General features: G+C 41.7%; 1 protein-coding gene across 1 annotated transcript in view; it reads left to right on the plus strand.

Annotated features, from left to right (window-relative positions):
* lamc3 (laminin, gamma 3) overlaps positions 1-20983 on the plus strand; it is a 118577-nt gene that overhangs the window by 74998 nt on the left and 22596 nt on the right. The window contains exons 11-13 of the mRNA XM_030743155.1: positions 3542-3651; positions 5897-6124; positions 20725-20913. Coding sequence (XP_030599015.1) covers positions 3542-3651; positions 5897-6124; positions 20725-20913 — 527 coding nt within the window. The remainder of the gene's footprint in view (positions 1-3541; positions 3652-5896; positions 6125-20724; positions 20914-20983) is intronic.

Below are 20983 nucleotides of genomic sequence, written 5' to 3' on the forward strand. Positions count from 1 at the left end.
TATTCTTTTTTTAAACAAGATTTAAGGATGGCACTCACTTTGAAAAAGGATGGCAATTTTTTTAACATTCAGAGTACATATAAAAGATGGACATGGACACTGATGCCATCCCCTGTACCCTGTGTAGCTTCTTTGCAGTTGTTGTTCTGTTCATTTATGTAATCATTTATTTACAGTGATGTGCAAAAGTCTTGAGCCACCCCTCATTTCTTTATATTTTGCTTTCCAAGGAGCCAGACTTGATTGTAATTTGTTTCAAGTGGAATTGAACACTAGTTGTCCAGGCTTTCTGAATTATTATTATTATTATTATCGGAAACAATATTCAGGACCTAAATTATTATTATTATCAGCTCTAGCCTCACTTTATTTTATTTTTTAGCCTTGCTGGAATGGTGCGCCCTTTCTGGCTTCTTCTCTGGACACAGCTGCTTCAGTTTCTGTCCTGCTTTTTTCTACCTTAGAGATGCAGGCTTCTCTGACATCATCACCGCTTTCTCCGCTTTACCTGGGGTAAATGTGTTTCCTTATATAGATAAATGGGGCATGGCAGTATGCAGATTATATACAGATCACACAAGCCTGTTGGTCCAGAATGATTCTGATTTATTAACATTAATTAGAATTGCAGAAACTTAGTTTTTGCGTTATATACTGTATTTACATGTATGTTTGCACATATTTCATTGAATTAAATTATTTACCGTTACAGATCCAAAACAGCCGAGCTTTGGCACCTGCTCAGCGGTGCTCTTGTTTGACCTGGCGATGTTGCTAGATCCAGTAGTTTTAAAGCTGGATTAAATTCTATGTATTTAAATGAATACCTGATAGTTTAAATAATGGAACATATTCCATTTGATTAATGGAACACACCATTTGGCAATCATGTAGTGTTGGGTCCCATATATTAGAAAATGTTACCCATAAGTCTTTCCTTCATGGAGATTATATGTAAATATCACTTCATTCTGGGACCTTGACACAACAGTGGGAGAAAAATTTTCAACACGACGACATAGCGTGGAGCTGACACAGCACCTGTCATCAAGATGGAGATGTCAGCTGTGCTGACTGCCTTAGCAGAACGTCCTCCAACAGATGGCAAAGCTCTGTGATGAAGACCCTGAATATATATTGAAGTCAGCATATTTACATTCAGTTGTTTACTGTTCTGCATCGTTTTCTGTGTTTAATACCGAGTATCAGGGGCACATTAATGGGGGGAAAAACTGAGAAGGATTTTCTTTTAGGTTGAGTTTGAATTTTGAGAATAAAGTGTAAAAGTTGAGAATATGTCAATTTTAAGATTGAAGTTGTAACATTATTTTAAAATTAAAGCTGATATGTGGGGAATAAAGTTGACAGTCCAAATCAAAGTGTAACCACTACTGCATGGTTATCTCTACAAAATGCCTTGTGCTCAGGAATTAGTGAAATCATAGTTCAAAATTATTTCTCATAAATGGAGGGAACAGTAACCCACAAAAAATAATCGTATTGTGTGTCCTCCATTAGAGGGGCTTATCGCATACAAAGAGATGAAAGAGGTGAAACCATATAAGGTATGTATCATTTATAGCACTGTACTCAGGGCTTAAAGTGGTCCAGACCCGGTACAGATATCCACAAGTTGTGGTTGCAATACTTCAGTATCTAGTTAGCCATACTAAAGATGGCAGGTAATTTCAAATGCAACATTTCTATCAGCTCAACAAATATCAGCAAACACACAAATTGTGTGCAGTTTGTCACACAGTGCATGTACTAGCTATATGTCCAGCTGCTGTATTTCTCAGAACAAGAGAATTTCGCTCAGAGATGGAGAAAGATGTAAGAAAGAGGACAGGAGAGGAAGATAAGAGGTTAGATTTAAAGCTAAGGACTGCTCAGTGACAGCTGATAAACTGGAAATTTAAAGGTTACATGTAATGTTCTAATTTTTAAATCATATATTGGATCTGTATATGACGTGAAGTTATGTTTTTTTTGTCATATTGTGAAACGTCCTGCAAAAGGTTGCATGTAATCCTGCAGTTGACTGCAGGAATAACAGGTTTGTTTGCTGTACTGTGGTGAATTTACAGTAAAGCTCTGTGTTGGACTGGTGCACAGCATCTGCGGTGTCCATGGTCACAGTTACGTTACATCAAGTGTTGCAGGGATAAGTTTGAATTTAAGCTGATGAAGCTTAGATTCATTCATCCATCCATTCATTTTCTTCCGCCTATCCGGGGCTGGGCAGCAGGGGCAGCAGCCTTAGCAGAGAATCCCAGGCCTCCCTCTCCCCAGCCACCTCCTCCAGCTCATCTGGGGGGACATCATAGCTTGTGAAACATCTTATATCTTGTTGAGTTCAGGTGTGTAAATCCACAAAGAGCAGTAAACCCCAGAGCAGCAGCAGCAGCACATGTCAGCTGATCACAGCCTGCACACAAAGAAGATTTACTGGAGCTCACAATAGAAATTATTGTGATTCTTTTCCCCACACGGAGCCACTACAATGAATCTTGGGGTTTCCCCACCTGGCAAATCCCACTTTAACCTGTACTCATTTTTGAGTTTAGGTGTGAAGGCAGAGTCAAACTCTATAATGTAGGCAACAGAAAATAGAGCTGTTTTTTAACTGCCTTTCACTGCTTGTGTCCTACATAAAGCATATCAGCATCTTGAGCTCTTCTGTTAAATCAAACATCAGAAATTTGGGTTTCATTTTAGACAGTTCAATGTCCCTTGAGCAGCACGCCAAACAGCTGGGTCGGAGCTGTTTTTATCATTTAAGGAATATTTCAAAACTCACATTACTGCTGAGCTTGAGCTGATTATTCATGCTTTTATCTCTTCTTGTCTGAACACTTTACTTGTTTCAACAAATCAGCTTTGAATGACCTTCGCACTGTGCAGCATGCTGCGGCAAGACTTTTAACTGACACCAACCACATATGACTCCAGTTTTGGCTTCTCTTAATAGATTGTTGCCAGAAAATTTTACATTTAATTTCAGAATTTTAGTTTTAACTTTAAGGACCCTACATGATCAAGCGCCCCAGTATATCTCTGACCTACTAAAACCTCATTCTTTTTCCCAAGCTCTTAGGTCATCAGGCCAAAGGTCACTGCTGGCCCCACACACTTGGTTTAAAACCAGTGGGGATCGGGCTTTTCAGGCAGTAGCGCCAAGGCTGTGGAATTCTCTTCCACTGTCTTTTCTCCACTGATGCTTTTTAAAAGCAGCTGAAGGCATTTTTATACAGACAAGCTTGTTGTTTTATGCTATATTCCATTGCTTTATGTTGTTATGCTGTGTTATATTTTTATTTCTTGTGTTTTATTGTGAAACACTTTGTGATTTTTATCTGTGAATATGCTATGTAAATAAATTGTATTTGCTTATTTCTTCTGCAGTACAAAGATTATATGTTCTATCACAAGGAAAAATAAGATAATTGATCAAATTGTTCAGATTATTCATAGTTTGTATGTGCAGAACACAGATATAAATGTAAATAAATGACAAGTTTGCTGTTTTCCTTTTTTTCAGACTTCACGAAAATGAGAAGAGATTTAAAACTGCGCTTTCTGCCTTTGAGTTCCAACTCCTCCTTTACAACCTGACAGCTCTGAAGATCAGCAACGCTGGGGGACACAACTGTAAGTGCTGGTTTGTGTTCATGAACTTGTCCAGACAAACATATCCAATGCATTTTCACATGGCCTACAGTGGGACATACACAACCTTAAATGGATGGTTATGTGTATGTGCTATAGGAGACAAAAATCTATTAAATAATCATTGTGTAATAGTTCTCAAAGGAGCGTCGTTTACAAATAATGCCAACAATTAAAGTGCTATAGAATTACTGAAAATATAGTATTTTATTACCATTTTCTTTAAACAGACAGGAAGATGTTATTTAAGCTGCAGCTGAACTTACAGTACTGGTAAAAACGTCTTAGTGTTTGAGCTCGAGGAATCATTCAACTGTTCCATATCTGGCTCAGCAACAGAATGAGGCATTTATTCCCAGATGTTTGCAATGAGTTCTTGAAATCTGATAGTTTGTAATGAACCAGCAGGATCTGAGAGGCATTACGGTGGATTAAAGCGTGGAAAAGACAGAACAGCTGGACAAAATCACCAGCTTCCTCACACTTACTTACACCATTTTAATTAGCTGCTTGGTGCGGGCGTCACCACACAGACTCTTATGTAGTTCCACATGCATGGCGTTTAGGCACACAAAACAACAAAAAAAAAAAAAAAAACACAGGCACAGTCATGCATATTCCATCAAACTGTTTTCTGTACCCACCCACCCACATGAACGTGATATCAAAGTCAAGCACACAGTTTACACTGCATCTTTTGCACATTACGGGGGAGAAACTGTTAATGACTTGTGTTAGGTCTCAAACTCATTCTCAAACAGTGTTAGAAGTGCTTTATCGCTGCAGGCGGCGCAACAAACTTTAATATCCAAACCCCATAAAGCTGTCCTCTCATCATTCTCCTCTCTCCCTTTCACATTTTCCTTCATTCTTTAAAATTCTCTCTGCACCACAGAGAGTCTCTTATTAACAGAACTTAAGTGACAGCCTTGTCTTTAGGCTGTGATGGCAGCCACATTAAAGAGCTTTTATTTTCCACACTACAAAAAAATTTTGTTTTGAGACGAGTGTGTGGCCATATTGAAAGTTTATGAGAAATCAATGGCTTAATGGCTAAACGTAAAGGCCCTTAACCAGACCTAAATTGCCACAGTCTGCCGGGCTGCAGTAAGGCATTCATGGCAAGTAAAATCTCAACCACTCTGACAAGGTTTCCTGCAGAAAAGGATTGATGGACTGAACTTGCACAGCATGACTTAAAATGGAAGGCTTTTAATTAACTGAAATATAGGCTTCAGTATCTGAAAACTGTTTTAATTGCACATTTCCCCCATTGAACGAGCTAATAGAATTCAGGAGCTAGTGGAGAGTAAAGGGTAGAGGCTAAGGCAAGTCATGGAAAGGGAAGAGGACTGGCTTGCCTACTGATTATCCCTCAGAGGTGTAAATGAACCGGCTTTCATCACCGCTCAAGGAATCTCTGAATCATGGCTTGTTAGATGTCAGGGTCCATCCTCTCCTCTGGTTCTTTCACTGTCTTGCCCCTCGCTGTTTCTTCCATTCAAGTCATTATGCAGTCGCTCATTCACACTTGGTTTATTTCTTATCTGACAACTGATACATAGTCATACGTGCACAGAATCTGTCTGTCTTCCATCCGTCTGTCTATTGAGAACAGACACAGTAATGGACACCAAAAGTAATTTTGTGTTCTGTGGCTGTGGCTCAGGGAGTAAAGGGTGAGAGGGATTCGGTTCAGCATGGCCTGCCCCCATCACTATTCATGAGAGGAGAGGGGGATCTTGAAAACCCCACAGGAACTGCACGTTTGACATACCTCCACAGAGTCTCCTGTCTGCTTTTTTTCTTGTCTTGCTCTGCTGCAGTGATTTATTCATTTGCTATATCAAAGAGTCCCTGGATCACAAGTGTATGCGTGTGGGCACGTGCAGGCACATGTGTGTAAGCAAGCATTAAGTGTGGCGTTTATGGGCGTGTGGGTGGATGAATCGGTGCGTGCGTGCGTGCGTGTGTCTGACTGTAAAATGTAAACACAGGCCAGAACCTGTAATGAGACAGGGAAGGAGGGACAGCACTGCAACAAATGCTAATAACCTACTGCTTAACAAGATACAGAGACCTCCCACCACCACCACACACACACACACACACACACACACATACCCACTCAGAAACCTCCACCAGTCCCTTATTCCAGAGAAAGGTTTGTATTAACATCAGTTTTCGTTTTTTGACAAATCTCATCCTCCTTTTCCTTCCTTGCCAGACACATCACAGCTCACAGGGGTAACCATGACCTCAGCTGTCGTCTCCACTGATCCAGCCAGTCCTCCTGCTCCGTGGGTGGAATCTTGTTCCTGTCCCCTGGGCTTTGTGGGCCAGTTTTGTGAACAGTGTGCCCCCGGATTTACCCGAGAAGACCCTGCTAGAGGGCCTCTCTCAGCATGTATACCATGTAACTGCCACCATCATGGAACGTGCCATCCAGAGACAGGTAAAAAGTGAACATTATATTGTACACAGCTGTGTTCATATGATAAATTAGAAAAATGTCAGGAATTCATAATAAATTTGGTGCCACTTCACTGACAGCCAGTCAGCTCCATTTCTGTTTCAGTGACTCCAGCTCAAGTAGAAAAAAAAAGCATGAAATGTTGAATTCATAAATCAAGTGCATTTCATTTTTAAAGGTGAACTCCGCTAGTTTCACAGTCAATGTACTACTTATAGGGAGTGCGCCACAGTCTGTCAAAACAGCTGTTTTATATCCTCTGTGGCTTTGGAGGGCCTTGGTTGTATTTGAGAAAATATCTTGAGTATCACTTGGAAATGTCAGCTAAAGTTTGGAGAATATAAATATGAAATAGAAAGCCCACGATGCAAACTAAGGCACGGAGTTTGGAAGTCAGGGAAGGTCTAAAGTTATTTTCACATAATTTCAGAATTATCCTAAGAGATGTGGATTTGTAAATAGCATGTATGTCACTATCTATTCATCCATTCATCCATTTTCTTACGTAGGTCCCAGTCACACAGGATTGCTGTGTGACTGGGACCTAAGGACCTGGGACAGGTTGATTCCTAATGCCTGACTCATACTTCTGTGGTGAATCTATGTAGTGCCTAAAACCATAACACCAACATGTAGTTACATTTCTAAGGAGGTGCACATCAGGTTATGGCATAGATTATGTTATTGAGTATGTAGCCTATCCCAGCATACAGCAGGTGAAATGTTCAGTTCACCCTGCTTGTCTATCACAGGGGTAACACAGAGTAACACACACTCTCATTTACACCTACAGCCAATTTAGAATCAATGATTAAACTAAAATGTTGTCTTTGGACTGTGAGAGGAACTCAGATCAGCCTGGGAAAACCTAGAAGTGTGTTTCTCATCTCCAATTTTCCCAAGCCTTGTCCTACATGTTTTTCCTCATGCTGAATGCCCACTGTACTAGAATATTATTATGATAACTGACTGCTAATTGAATACTGTTTAGATGCTGATTTCAGGAGAACAACATTTTACATTGTTAGGCAAAAGAGCACTTACATTTACATGTAAATTTGCAGGGAATGTAATGTAAATGAGAACAGAAAACAACAACACAGCACTGGATAGAAAAAAATACCAAATGCTCTGTATTACAGTGTAACAGGAGATAAAACACCAAACAAATCAAAATGCATCTTTCAGTAGTGTGTTGTCTTCTTCATCACACATCCTTATTCCTTTTCCTCCTCTAAGGGCACACTTTATCCTCCATAAAATGTTTATATTTTTTTCTTCGCAGAATAAAAATTTATTGCAACTCTGTAGCTCTCCATTCCATACAATACCAAAAAATAACTGCTCGTGACTTAAACCTGTGAGGTAAGGCATCTTCCATACAAACTATAGGCAACTGTGTTGCTAGCAACTAAAGCAAACACAAGGTGGTTTTTGGTGCAGCACTGTTCAGGAAGAATTTCGCCTCGTGAGCAAGCATGCTATCTCAACCACTTGGGACTTTAGCAATCAGTTTCACAGTGACTTCCAGAAACCACCAGCAGCCACTCAAAATCACTTGAGGAATACTCATTTTTCTCAAACAACCAGTGATTGCCAGGCAGTCACCAGTGGTCTCTAGGCTTGTGTGAGTGGGCCCTAAGCTAACTGAGCAGCAACTGGCTGATGTAACATGTTAGAAACTTTCCACTCCCTTAACTGTGAAGCTTTCACCTGAAAATAAGTTTAGCAGTTGATCAAACTTAATAGCCGCCCGATAACAACGCGAGTTATGAAATGTTGGCTTCGGAAAATTAGATGGACTCTTCTGCACTCGATGGCCTGCACACTGAAATAATGCTGTCATACTTTGGAGAGTTAAACTATGCATTTTATAGGAAAACAGTCAGATGCATTTTTGCTCGCAAAAACATCCACCCAGTATGTCAATCACGAGAGAGGCGTATGATCTAGGTTTCAGTATTTATTAATACCAAGCTGTTGTCTACACAGTATTTGTTCTCATTGGCAGCATTTGCCTAAATGTGCTAAAAATTTGGAAACAAAGAATGAGAAATGCTCTTTCTGTTCAACACAAGTAACAAACTGCTGTGAATAATTTCACATATTGTTCTGACAGCTTCAGGTGTCATTTCAGAACTGAAAACCAAATCAAAAACTTAGAAAACTGTAAATTTCAGCACATCATACTCAAGCTTGAGTCTAAGTACATGTTTTCACCGACTGATTTATGCAAGTGCTCAATAATGCCACTTTTGATACCAGCTGTGGCTACACATCATGTTTACTGTTTAACACAAGAGTTGAGAAAAGTGCTTTACTGCTTTACTTTCTTTCTTATTTATAACCTTTATTTAACCAGGATTACATGATTCTTGAGGTTTAAGATCTCTTTTGAACATGAGTTGTGGCTAAGACAGATAGCAGTACAATCACAGATGAGTACACGCAGCCAAAAAGTACGCAAAATTAGTATGCCATATGTACTCCAAGTGATAAGGCGTAAAATGCAGAAACAGCCAAAATTCATGAAATTCATTGCCAATGAAGCTGGAAAATTTGGTAAAAGTCATTGTCTTGGGTCAAACAAAACAGGAGTAGTAATATTCAGAAAAAACATTTGTAGCCTGAAGTAACTGCCTCCAGGTTACCCAAATCCCCTTAAATTCATTAAGTGAGACCAGCACTTTAAGTTTAAGAGATTTTGGAGGAAGCTGGAAATATGCATGCCCTTTTTCCAAATTATATTTGTACTGAATTTGGAAAAAGGGCATTCAAATATGATGGCTTGCAATATAATGTAATACAGGACGAGACAGCTGCTAGTTATAAAATTAAGCCATTTCGAAGCATACAGCCGGTGTTACATGAAATGAGGGATCACCACAGGTTGTTGAGACAATATTTTCTATCACTGGGCCCGTGAGAGAAGGGAAGAACAGAAAGATGGGGGCTCTTTGACTGAAACCTTTTTTTTTCCCAGTCTTTCTAGAACTGACATTCAGTCATCATCACTTCAAGGGAATGTAGCTCAGTCATCCCTCAGGAGCATTGGCAAGCTATCACTCAAAACTAAAAACGGGGTGGCTCTACTAATACAGCAATATCCTCATTTCACACAACCAATCATTATAATAACAGCTAAACTAGGAGTCTGTATTTAAAGTACCTTCTCGGTGACAATAACAGCAGCTGGAGTAGGCTTTCAGATTCACGTCCCGAATGTAACGTTCCGTAAACGACGGGAGTAAAACGGCAGCTGCTGGGCGTGTAAACAACTCAACCTGTATGAGGTTACTTAGATATGTTTATGTGTCTGTCAGCGTGCACTCTTTATTTTCCTCCCTCAGTCTTTTCCACGCTATCTCACTCGCGCAGCTTTTAAACAACTCCATCTCACCAAGAGCAGACAACTATCCCATCCAAGGTCCCACCCTCCATCCTTTATCTTCCCTCAATCTCTCTCTTTCTCCCCTCTTCCCCTCCTACCCTACAACTTAAAGTCTCAGAGATATGACCTAGTTAAGAGATGCCTGGAGCTTTGGCTGAGAGTGCACATTATGTTTGTGACTGTGTGTGTGTGTGTGTGTGTGTGTGTGTGTGTGTGTGTGTGTGTGTGTGTGTGTGTGTGTGTGTGTGTGTGTGTGTGTGTGGGGTTATATGACTGAGTCTGTGTGCATGTGTCTGAGGACCGGAAGCAAGTCTAGTATCACTGCCTGCCTGCCTCTCCCCTAATTAGACTTGTTAACCGCCTCTTGGCTAATGATGTCTAATTTGCTTGCAGATTTCCTGCGTCTCTTATGTCTCTTCTCAATCTGGTTGTCTCCCTCTCTGTCACACATGCTTTCTCCCTCTGCCTCTTCTTGTTCAACAGACTCCCTTGTCAGTCTCTTGCTCTCTTCTGCTTCCTTCTTCCTGTCAGCAAAAACTCCACCTGCTCTCACCAGTCACCTTGACTTAACTTCTTTTTTTTGGGGGGGGGGGGGGGGGGGGGGGGGGGGGGGTTGCTTTGCTCTGTGGGCAGTGTTCTCACGTTTCTACTCCCTATGTGTTCTTTCTGTCTATCATAGGTGTATTTCCTTTATATCAGTAGAGTAGTCAGTCTCAGTAGCAGGGAATTGGTCTGCCAGGGCCTCCACCCAACACACACTGCACACACTATGACGCCTCCTGCAGGTGGTGGGACGACAGGAGCAAAGCTCCACTCACACAGTCTATAGTGCAGGTGGGGCGCTGCTGACTTCAACTGACAGTCAGGTGGTGGAAGGAATACTTCGAGGACCTTCTTAATCCCACTGACACACTTGTGGAAGCAGAGTCTGGGGATGAGAGAGATGACTCGCCCATCACTGGAGCTGAGGTCACAGAGGTGGTTAAACAACACCTTGCTGGCAGGGCCCCTGGGGTGGACAAGATTTGCCCTGAGTTCCTCAAGGATCTGGATGTTGTAGGGCTCTCATGGTTGACACGCCTCTGCAACATCACGTGGAGATCTGGGGGTAGTGCCACTGGATTGGCAGACTGGGGTGGTGGTCCCCATCTTTAAGAAGGGAGACGAAGGATGTGCTCCAACTATCCAGGGATCACACTCCTCAGCCTCCCTATGCCAGGGTGCAGGAAAGGAGGGTCCATCTGTTAGTCGAACCTCAAATTCAATGCGGTTTTTATCCTGGTCGCGGAACACTGGACCAGCTTTTCATCCTCTCGAGGATGTTTGAGTGTGTGTGGAAGTTTGCCCATCCAGTCTACATGTGTTTTGTGGACAAGGCATTCGACCATGTTCTAGGCATAGCCAAGTGGCGGAAGGTTTCCACCTTTCCATTCTGATTTCTGCTCTTTGATGTCCTGTTGGCTTCATCAGGTGGTGACCTCCAGCTCACAGTGGAATAGTTTGTAGCTGAGTGTGAAGTGAATGGCATGAGAATCAGCACCTTTTAGTCTGATGCCATGGTCCTCAGCTGGAAAAGGGTGGAGCGCCCACTCTGGCTCAGAGATGAGTTGTTGCCCCAGGTGGAGGAGTTTTAAGTATCTCGGGTCTTGTTCACAAGTGACAGGAGAAGGGAGCGGCCGATCGACAGACGGATCGCGGCTGCGTCTGCTGCACCGGTCTGTTGTGGTAAAGGGAGCTGAGCGTGAAAGTGAAGCTGTCAATTTACTGGTCAATCTACATCCCTACCCTCACCTATGGTCATGAGCTTTTGGTAGTGATCGAAAGAATGTGTCATGGTCCTGGGCCGGTGGCCCAGTGTTTTTTGTTATCTTTTTGTATTGGTCTTCAGTTGCTTTTTCTTGTTCCTTATGTTTTCCTGGTGTCAAGTCTGCATCTTTGTCTCCCTCTTCTGTCTTCCTGTTTCACTTTGATAGTTGTCTGGTCCTTGTCTGTTGTCTTCAGTTTTGCTTCCCCCAGTCTAGGTAATCAGCGTCACCTGTGTTCCCATCGGTTTCCTCTTCCCTCATCAGCCCTTCTGTGTATTTAAGTCCCGTGTTTTTTCTGCCTGTTGTCGCGTCGTCTTCGTAGGTTCTCCGGCTGTGGCTCTTGCTCTTCCTTGGAATTAAGTTTTGTATATTTTTTGGTGCATCTGGTTTTTGCTACTAGCTCTGTCTAGTCCGGCTTTGTGTTGAACTTCTGCAAATAAAATAGAATAATCTTTTACCTCCGCCTGACGAGTCCTGCATTGGGGTCCTCTTTCTGCCTGCTGCACAGCGTGACAGAATGAGATCACAAATACAAACAACAGAAATGAGCTTCCTCCGAAGGGTGGCTGGCCTCTCCCTTAGAGATAGGATGAGGAGCGCAGCCATTTGGGAGGGGCTCAAAGTAGAGCCATGGCTCCTCCACATCGAAAGGAGCCAGTTGCATCTGACTAGGATACCTCCTGGGCACCTCTTGGGTGAGGTGTTCTGGGCATGTCCTACTGGGAGGAGGCCCCGGGGCAGATCCAGGGCATGCTGGAGAGATTATATCTCTCAGCTGGCCTGGGAACATCTTGGGGTCCCCCCAGATGAGCTGGTGGAGGTGGCTGGGGAGAGGGAGGTCTGGGCTTCTCTGCTTAGGCTGCTGCTCCCGCAACCCGGCCCCGGATAAGCTGAAGAAAATGAATGGATGGATGGACAGTATAGTGGTACATGCTGCTCTTTCATGAATTTTTTAAAGTTGCAAATGCTTTTATTTCAAACAGGATTTAGTGACAATAATATTTCAGTTTGGACTAGAGAGATGAAAAGTGGGGAGATAATAGAAAATCTCTTTGTTTTGTGCATGCTTCAAACTGATTTAAAGTGTTTGGAGACAGAGTATGCTTTCAGGATAGTTTGAACACAAATGTGCAGTTTTTATTAACTTGCACATGAACTTGTTTCTGGCATCAAAGCAGATTTGGTTTCTGTGCAGCAGGAGGAACTTTAGAGCACTGTAATCATATCTTTATCTTTTTTTTTCTGTCAGGTCCTCTCAGATTCTGAATAGTTTTCACTAAACACATGCACACGCTTTTCAGGATGTGTTAAAAATATATACCTGGCTCAGACACTATGCAAATGATGAATGAGTGGAAAGCAGTGTGTCCTCTGAGTCATGTATTATAAATGTTTCTCGTGATGTATCCTCTGGACTGTCACTTGAATAGTGCTAGTTGTTTATTAGAAAAGGAAACTAGTTGAAATGGTCCTCTCTTTTTTAAATGAGTGATGATAGGTTGTCATGTTGTGAACACAAAGTGGCTTTCTTTATATAACAGCAAGCAAACAAGCAGGAGAAGTGCTCTGTGAATCTATAAGTTCAGGTCAAGAGAAACTATCAAAGTAAGTTGATTAGAGACACCCTGTTCATGTGTCACCAGGAGGCTGGACCAACCTGCTGTTTCTTCTATCAGAATCTTAATTGCTGTATAATTACCTAACGACTTGTATCATCATGCGGGGTGTGCCCACAGACAAAACTGGGAGGGAATTTATTCGCTTGCTGCCGAGGGAAGCTGCAGCCAATGGTGCTTCATAATCATGATTTATTAACACTCCCTGAGTCGTGTCGGTTCTATTTGCTGTAGAGCAGCACAACAGATTGGAAATGTTAATATTTGTGGTGGAACAAGCAAATTGCGAGCTTTAGTGCTGCAGGGCTGATGAAGTCAAACATATGTTGTTCAAATGCAAAAAAAACAAAACAAACATATGTGTATTTTATGTGTTTTCAGAGTTCCACAAACCTTCATTTCAGGATACCACAAACTGAACTGAACATGCTTCTTCGCAGCATGTCCGCTGTGGTAATTGCATACACAGCCTCCATAAAAATGGGCAGAGGACCTAATTTATTATCTCAAGGCGGGTATGGAGGCATAATTATAATGTATAGATAAAATGGGAACACTCAATTTTCTATGCACCCCATATTGTAGGAGAGCGCTCATTAATCAAGGAAACAATTGAAACACACGATGCTCTCAACACTCTGCTGGTTATTGACTGTTAGGGAGCTTTATCTGAGTTCCCCTCTTAGCGCCACCACCTAATACACCTGTGTTCTCTTTCAGGCTGCACTACACTGTCGGTCTGTATTGGAATACAAAAGCTACAACATCCACCTGACGTACACTATTGCACAAAAGACTTAAGCCACCCCTCATTTTTTTTACTTTTTGCTGGGGAATAGGTGCAGAAATGTATTGAAACATGCAAACATACATGGAAATAAAGCATATTTACATATATGTTTGCATAAGGCAAAAACAGTGGATGGATCAGCTGAAGGGCCAGGTGCATCTCTCAGGACCTGTGTCAGGTCATTGCTATGGATCTAAATATTTCTTACAGACATGACTTTGAGATACTGTTCATCTGATGTAGACAGTTTTGTTTTTGTTTTTGTTTTTTTGGTTGTTTATTTTTTTTGGAGGGGGGGGGGCTGCCACATCTTTTTTTTGTCCTCCACTTGTCCAGTTTTGTCAGATTTTTTTAAGGACATACTTCATGTCAAGTTTTGCAGCTAAGAGCTCTTTACGAGTCACCTTGTTGGTGCAAAAATACTATTTTATGCCTATCAAACTCTGTTACCTCTGTTAACTAAAGACATGGGAATCATTTATATGTTTTTGTTACAACCTACTAGTAAAAAAGCCTAAAGTAGCCAATGTCCAAAGAAAAACCTCAGTTCCTCAGGAACACTTTCAAAAAGTACAAAAAGATCAGGTTCCTTGGACGTAAAATATGAAGAAAATAAGGCTGGCTCAAGACTTTTGCACAGAACTATAAATGTTACTAACTGTAAATTTAGTCAAATTACTATTTATAGTTGTATCACAGTATAAATGTTTTATAGCGGTATTGAGGCTGGTAAAATTTCCTTATTTGTTGTCATTTTAGGGCTGTACCCAGTTGGTTGCACTAAGTTTTAATAAGCTAAACTAATTTCATCAGGGGAAAGGTCAAAACCTTTTCAAATCACCAGTCTCTGACAGTGCGACTTGAAGCCAAGACGGGCAGACAGAGTGTGCACATGGTTTATCTTTCTGTTTATTTTTGTATAAAATAAATGCGCTGGTTGTGAGGAGATAAGTAAAGCGTGCCAAATAGAATCAGCAGTAGAAATTACATGGAAAGATTCTTTGTAACAGACTACATCTGTCTTATTTTGCTCTTTTTCACTTCCTTTTCCCCTCACTGTCGCTCCTCATGTCCCATCGTGCTGATACAGGCCAGGCATTTCAGGGCTTAGCCTGCAACAAATACAGCCCACCAGAGAGATTAGAGGGCTGAATAAACCACCACTAGAGCCAGCTTCCCTCTGTATCAGTTCTTCTGCCTCAACTTTCTCTGAAAGATTTTTCGAACTAATGACCTTAGAGAGGCTGACGATGGCATTTAAGCAGGCATTTGGGAAATGCATGTCCTGACTTCCTCTATCTCATTCTGAAGTGCCCCTTTGTTGGTAAACACTGACTCACAGCATCCTCCAGTTTAACTTACCATTCTAATGAGCACTGCAGTAGGCAGCACACTTGGTCACTTTTTTCATCTGTACCCTAATTGATGCAATGAGACAGGTACTCTGGGTGATGGCCTTTATTAGCCTGATTTCAATGTATTTCGCTGCAGGAGTACTTGGTGTTTCATTCCCTTTCACTAGGCCTGAGTAGCAAAAAAAAAAAAAAGCTTCAGTTCCCTGACCTCCTCCACCAGACTGCAGTGGGCGTGACATTTAGTTATGCAAAACCAGCGCACATTATTCAAAAATTTGGCCCTGCACAAATGTCAAAGTGAGAAACAAGCATATGCTGTTATGAAACAAAACAAGGAAAAGAAAGACCTTTTCATTCAGGGGCTTTAGAGAAAATGCACAGGCAGTATTCAGGTGTCTGTGGTAGGCAGAATGCAGCTGGCCTTCTTCATCGCCAGAATATTAAAGCCAAGTCTTGAAAACATGTGATTTGTCTGCATCTATAAACTGGGCAAATGATCCCAGTTTGAGGATTTACACACCACTACAGATCACTCAGATCAGACTGAGTTTCCTTCTGAAATCCTTATAGAATACTTAATATCCTCACTTTGCAATAAAAATGCCCAAACACCTATATCCTGTGTGATTTCCCATTTATAATGTTCTATTTGTAGGAAAAAGGAAACAATAATTAAACGACTGACTAAAACAGACCCAGTGTTGTTTTTAATCATCTCTGACTTTTAAAATAACAATATTGGATTGCAGTTTTGTGCCACGTGAACCTATTATTGTGCCGTTTATGTTAATTATTCTGTAACGAAAATGATGTGGCAAAATGCTTTGGGCTGGAGACAATTGGAAAAGCTGTGAGAAAGATGGTGGTGCATTGAACTTTATATTAACTGTTAATGTCAGTGCGAATAAATCGAGTAATTGTTAAAGTGTAATCATAGATTGTATACAAAACATGGAGTAGCTTCCGAGTCTGGAAAGTGAGGCAAATTTGGAAGTCTCGTCAACATTTCTGTGAAGGCCTGCATGGGGCAACTCCTCTGGTTGCAAATCAGATTGTATAAATCTATATGAGAAAATAACCTGTCAGCTGTGTTGATCTATGACCTCCTCCAGCCCTTTATTGGTGTGTTTATAGCCTCAATTTCTAGTTTCAATCTTCCATTATGATAGGTGAGCCTACGCTATATGAACCACCTCTTTATCTTTGAATTCGGGTGTTTTCAGTCCCATTGCCACAGGTGTATAAAATCAAGCTCCGAGCCACGCAGTCTGCCTTTACAAACATTTGAGAAAGAATCAAATCTAAGTGGTACAGACCACATAACGTTACAGAGCAGGGTCGCCGAGCACTCCATTGCTAACGCTCTGTTGACTCAGTAACTGCTGAGTTCAAAACTTTGCTGGCATTAACATCGGCACAAAAACCGAGCTTCTTGGCATGAGTTTCCGTGGCCAAAGCAGCTCCTGTAGGTGTAATGTGTGGGTGGCCCAGCACTTTTGCCCATATAGTGTACCATCTGATTGCTAAGTGTGAGCATGCAGTGTCCCTCTGTTCCTCTCTAAGATCTGCTGCTCACTCTGCAGGTCCAGTCTCAACAACGCCAAAACGGTGATGTCAAAGCGCTCATCTGAAAGCATTCCCAGTGGGTGCTATCATCGTTGCTACATCAATCCCTTATATACAGTTTGCGTATAATGTTTGCTAGCTTCCTCTTCTTACTTGAGCTTGTTTGTCTTTAGTTTTATAGCTCTTTGCTCATAGACTAAACAACTTTAACCTGATGTTAATCCTTTATAAAAGCAGCCACCAAAGTTATTACAGTTCACCCTGAGGTTAACATCTATACAGTGTTTGTGTGCTACAATGTGAATGTCATGCAAAGCAATCAATCTAACAAGTGTAAATATAGAAAGAAAAAAAAAGAAGAAGAAACTTCTAAATATAAATGTTTACTTGTTGAGTTACTTTAGTGTGAGAAGCAGGTGGAGCGGTCAAACATCCTGTGTTGTGTGCCAACCAGCAGAAAGAAGTGGCTGGTTTTGCCTCTTCGTACTGTGTACCATGGCTCATTGGGCTCTTGCAGTTAACAGTGTCAGATAATAGTCTTACCTTTGTTGTTAATGAGATGAATAATAGAACAAACAGTTTAAGATTGTTATTTAGTGGTTTGCTGAGCAGTTTTATGAATCTGATATTTGACAAGCTACAGTAAATCACTTGTCCAGCTCCTCTGTAACATGTAGGTGAACCAGAGCCAGAGTGAGACAACATGAGCTACAGCCTCTGTTGTTAGAGTCTCCATCCCCGATACCCCGGGGCCTTGGCCGTAACAATTTGGCTGACAGCGTCTATACACAAAACAGCAATTGATGCATTTATTTTCCACAGTCACAGCATGACAAAACGTATTTCCCCAGTCATCCGTATTGCACACATTATATATGGCGCTGGACACAATATACTTCCCCTCCCTCTCTCCTCTGCAGCAGTCCACTTATTCAGACCCCACTGACAAGCCACATCTGCAGCAGCAGCAGTCACTAGCAGCATATCTGTGTTAAATTAGAGAACAACGTCGCCATAACAGTCGCGCAGCAGATTTAACCCGGCTTCCACCCTTGAGGCCTTAAAGTGGCAGACAAAAAAAGAAGTTCTCTTTCTGTCGCTCCCTTTCTGTTATATTTCCTTCTTTCCTTCATTAAAGCAGTGTGTTCACATGCATTAGTAAATAGATTTCCTTGGCCAGAAGCATTTTAATGTTCCAGTGGGCTAAGGAGACAAGCCTCCTGGAAAATATGGAGGTCTTGAAAAGCTCATGTTTGTGAAATCACATCCGTGCTGGAATATTGCTTATTATACGGGGGGGGGGGGGACAAAATACAAGAATCTGTTATAAAAGACAATTATTTTTAAGCGTGTTTGCGTTGTCTGGTAAAGTGATGAGTAGCCTAAACACTCAACTGGCACGGCTGAGTGGCTTGTTTTCCTCATGTGTCTGGCTTCACACGTCATCAAGTGCCCCCACACGTTGCCCTTCATTCTCAGAAAGACCTCCCAAGACGGTGAAACAGGACACGCGGTGATCTAAAGAAACTCAATTTGGTCAGAAAATAAATCTTGAGACTTTGGAGGCACATGTAATAACAGAGGAGAGTTAAGCTCTGATCTCTTTCTAAACAAAAACATATTTTAAAGCCATCTCTCCCTGGAACCTCTTTCCTACTTTTCTGCCTCCATCTGGTGCTAAAGCTATTGCAAGCGATAACCACTGTCTCTGGGAGGACGGCTTTGTTTGAGAGGAACAGTGAATGATACTCAAATGTGAATGAAAGAAATGAGTGAAGCTGCCTGTCTTTCATTTGTTCCACAGTGCCTGCCTGTGTCCCTGCAGCTATCACACAGAGATGCATTCCTATCTGCCACAAGTGGCTACATTAATGAAGTGCATTAGTCCTGGGTGTGAATGCGTTCCTGTAGAGAGAATGAGTGCAGGGATGGGGTGCAGGTAGAATAAGCACTGGTAGAAAGGAGCTCTTTGGAGTGTGATGTATGTATGATGGAGAGCTTCTATTTGAGAAGAAAAAAAAAAAAACAATTCCACACTGCTTTTAGTTAGGAGAAATATTGCTCTGCCATCACAAAAGAGACAAGCAGAGGAGAGAAGAGCACTGAAGTGCAGTGCTCCTTAGCTGAAAGGGGAGGAGCGCGAGAGGGCGAAAGCAGAATAGAAGGATTGTGTGAATTTGTCAAAGGATTCAAAGTGTGCAGCTCCAAATGGGAGCTTCACAGAAATCCCAGTTCATTAAAGGCTGAATGAACGCCCATTGATTCATTGATAAAATTATTCTTGAGGGATGCGATTAACGTGACGATGAGGAATATCATGTGATCCTGCCGTTCAGCTCCACTTTGTGATCCATGCCGTTAGCTTTTCTGAGACGCTGATAAAATGATAATGGTGTCGTGGAGGCCCTTGGTGGCTCCACTGCCTCATATCACGCTCAGTCATCTTCACACTCAGTAAAGTCAGCACATTTCTGCTGCCATTAAATTTACTATGGCTCATTGGGGATTGACACTGCACACCATCAGTGTCATTGTAATGCCTTGTGAAATTCAAGAAAGGCTCGCTTCTTCATGCTGGAAACAATCATTATTACTAAATGCTCTGTTTAAATGACTGGCATTACATGCTTGAAAGTTACTATTATTCACCTCACATCATCAAAGAACTAATAATTTTTTACCCAGAAGTCCACACTTCATGAGGCAACAGCATAATTGTTCCCACTAATGACTTTGCAGCTGTTATTCCATCTCATATCCTCACAGGTTCACAATGGGGAGACACTGGTTGCAGTGACCCCCATAACTAGAGGCAAGAATTTCTTTACTCCGATATTCAGTGGTGTGAGCTGATTTAAAAATGCACAGCAGAGAGCTTCTCACTGAATCACACCGTAGGCTATGAGGGAGTGATGGGAAATTTTAATGAGGACTCGGTAAAAATCGCATGCCTGCAGATTATTTGTGATGCATCTTATTGGTGTTGTGTAGAATATAAGCTCAATTATTGTTATCAACCCCTTGCCGAAGTCGTTTGAGAAACTTTGAAATTTTCAAAGATGATTCAAATGCTTGTAAGCGTTCTGATATCCAGACATTTGGTGAATACTAAAAGCAAAACATCATGTAGTGCACCAAAAATTTAATATCTCTTTACGTGCAGTCGCGCACAGAAACCCAAATGCAGCCACTGTTTTTATGCCCTATTAATGTCTTCCAAGAATGTTAACACTTATTATTTTGTGGTACTCTAATGCCACATTAAATCATGTTATCTCTTTAATGGTTTCTGAAGTTGCTGTTGCACAAGTGCTCCAAATTTGGAGGGCATACGTGGGTCTCTCTTCGACTCAGTGTGTGACTTTAGAGCCACTGCAGGTCACTGAAAGCAGCAAACAGTGCCTTGCTGCTTTACATTCACTTCATATACCCATACATTAAATCAGTTTCTCCACCGCTGTGGATATTTTTTTTTTTTTCCGATTATCATGTCATATCATTCAGCACTGCCTGTAGCTTAATGGATTTGAGGGCAGGAAAGCTTCTCGGTAAATTGAGTGGAATTCATGAGGGTTTTTATGCACATGCACGTATATCAACACATGTTGCACGTGAGTAAATCCTTTCGAGTGTCTTGGAACTGCAAGTTATTTTTCAAAGGGGTTTCAAAACAACAGTTTGCTTTTAGGACATCATAGAATTGGTAATCTCTCCCACTTGGAGGGGGAATTGCTTTACTTCTTGAAGGTCTTTCGGACCGTATTTGGCTTATATTTTTCCCAAAGCAATTATAGACTGGGTGAATTTAGTTGTCTTGCACTCTCCACGGTGGGCTGTGGAGAGCACTATGTTTTTGTTTTGTTTTTTTTTTCTTTTTATTAACAGAGCTGGAGTATCTGTGGGGAGTAGGTGCAGTGATGGTCAGAGACACAGCGTCCTCTGCTGGCGATGAGGGAAATGTCACTTTCCCTCTCCTATTTGTGAGATGAACATGTGTAAGCAGGTGCATGTGTGGTTTACAAATGTGTCATTTTTTTTACACTCCTCACTGTGTTTCAGGTGCGTGCGATTGCTTAGACTTCACCACCGGTATGACCTGTGAGCGCTGCCTGGACGGTTACTATGGCAACGCTTTGATTGGCACACGTGGTGATTGTCAGCCTTGCCCTTGCCCAGACCAGACCAGCTGTGTCCAAATTGCAGAGACGGGACAGGTGGTCTGCACCAACTGCCCTGCAGGACAGACAGGTGATATGAGCAGTCTAAACAAATTTATATTGACGGCAAACACAGTAAATAATGAGATTATGTCAAGACC

Source organism: Archocentrus centrarchus, chromosome 12, assembly GCF_007364275.1.
Source record: "Archocentrus centrarchus isolate MPI-CPG fArcCen1 chromosome 12, fArcCen1, whole genome shotgun sequence".
Lineage (NCBI taxonomy): Eukaryota > Metazoa > Chordata > Actinopteri > Cichliformes > Cichlidae > Archocentrus > Archocentrus centrarchus.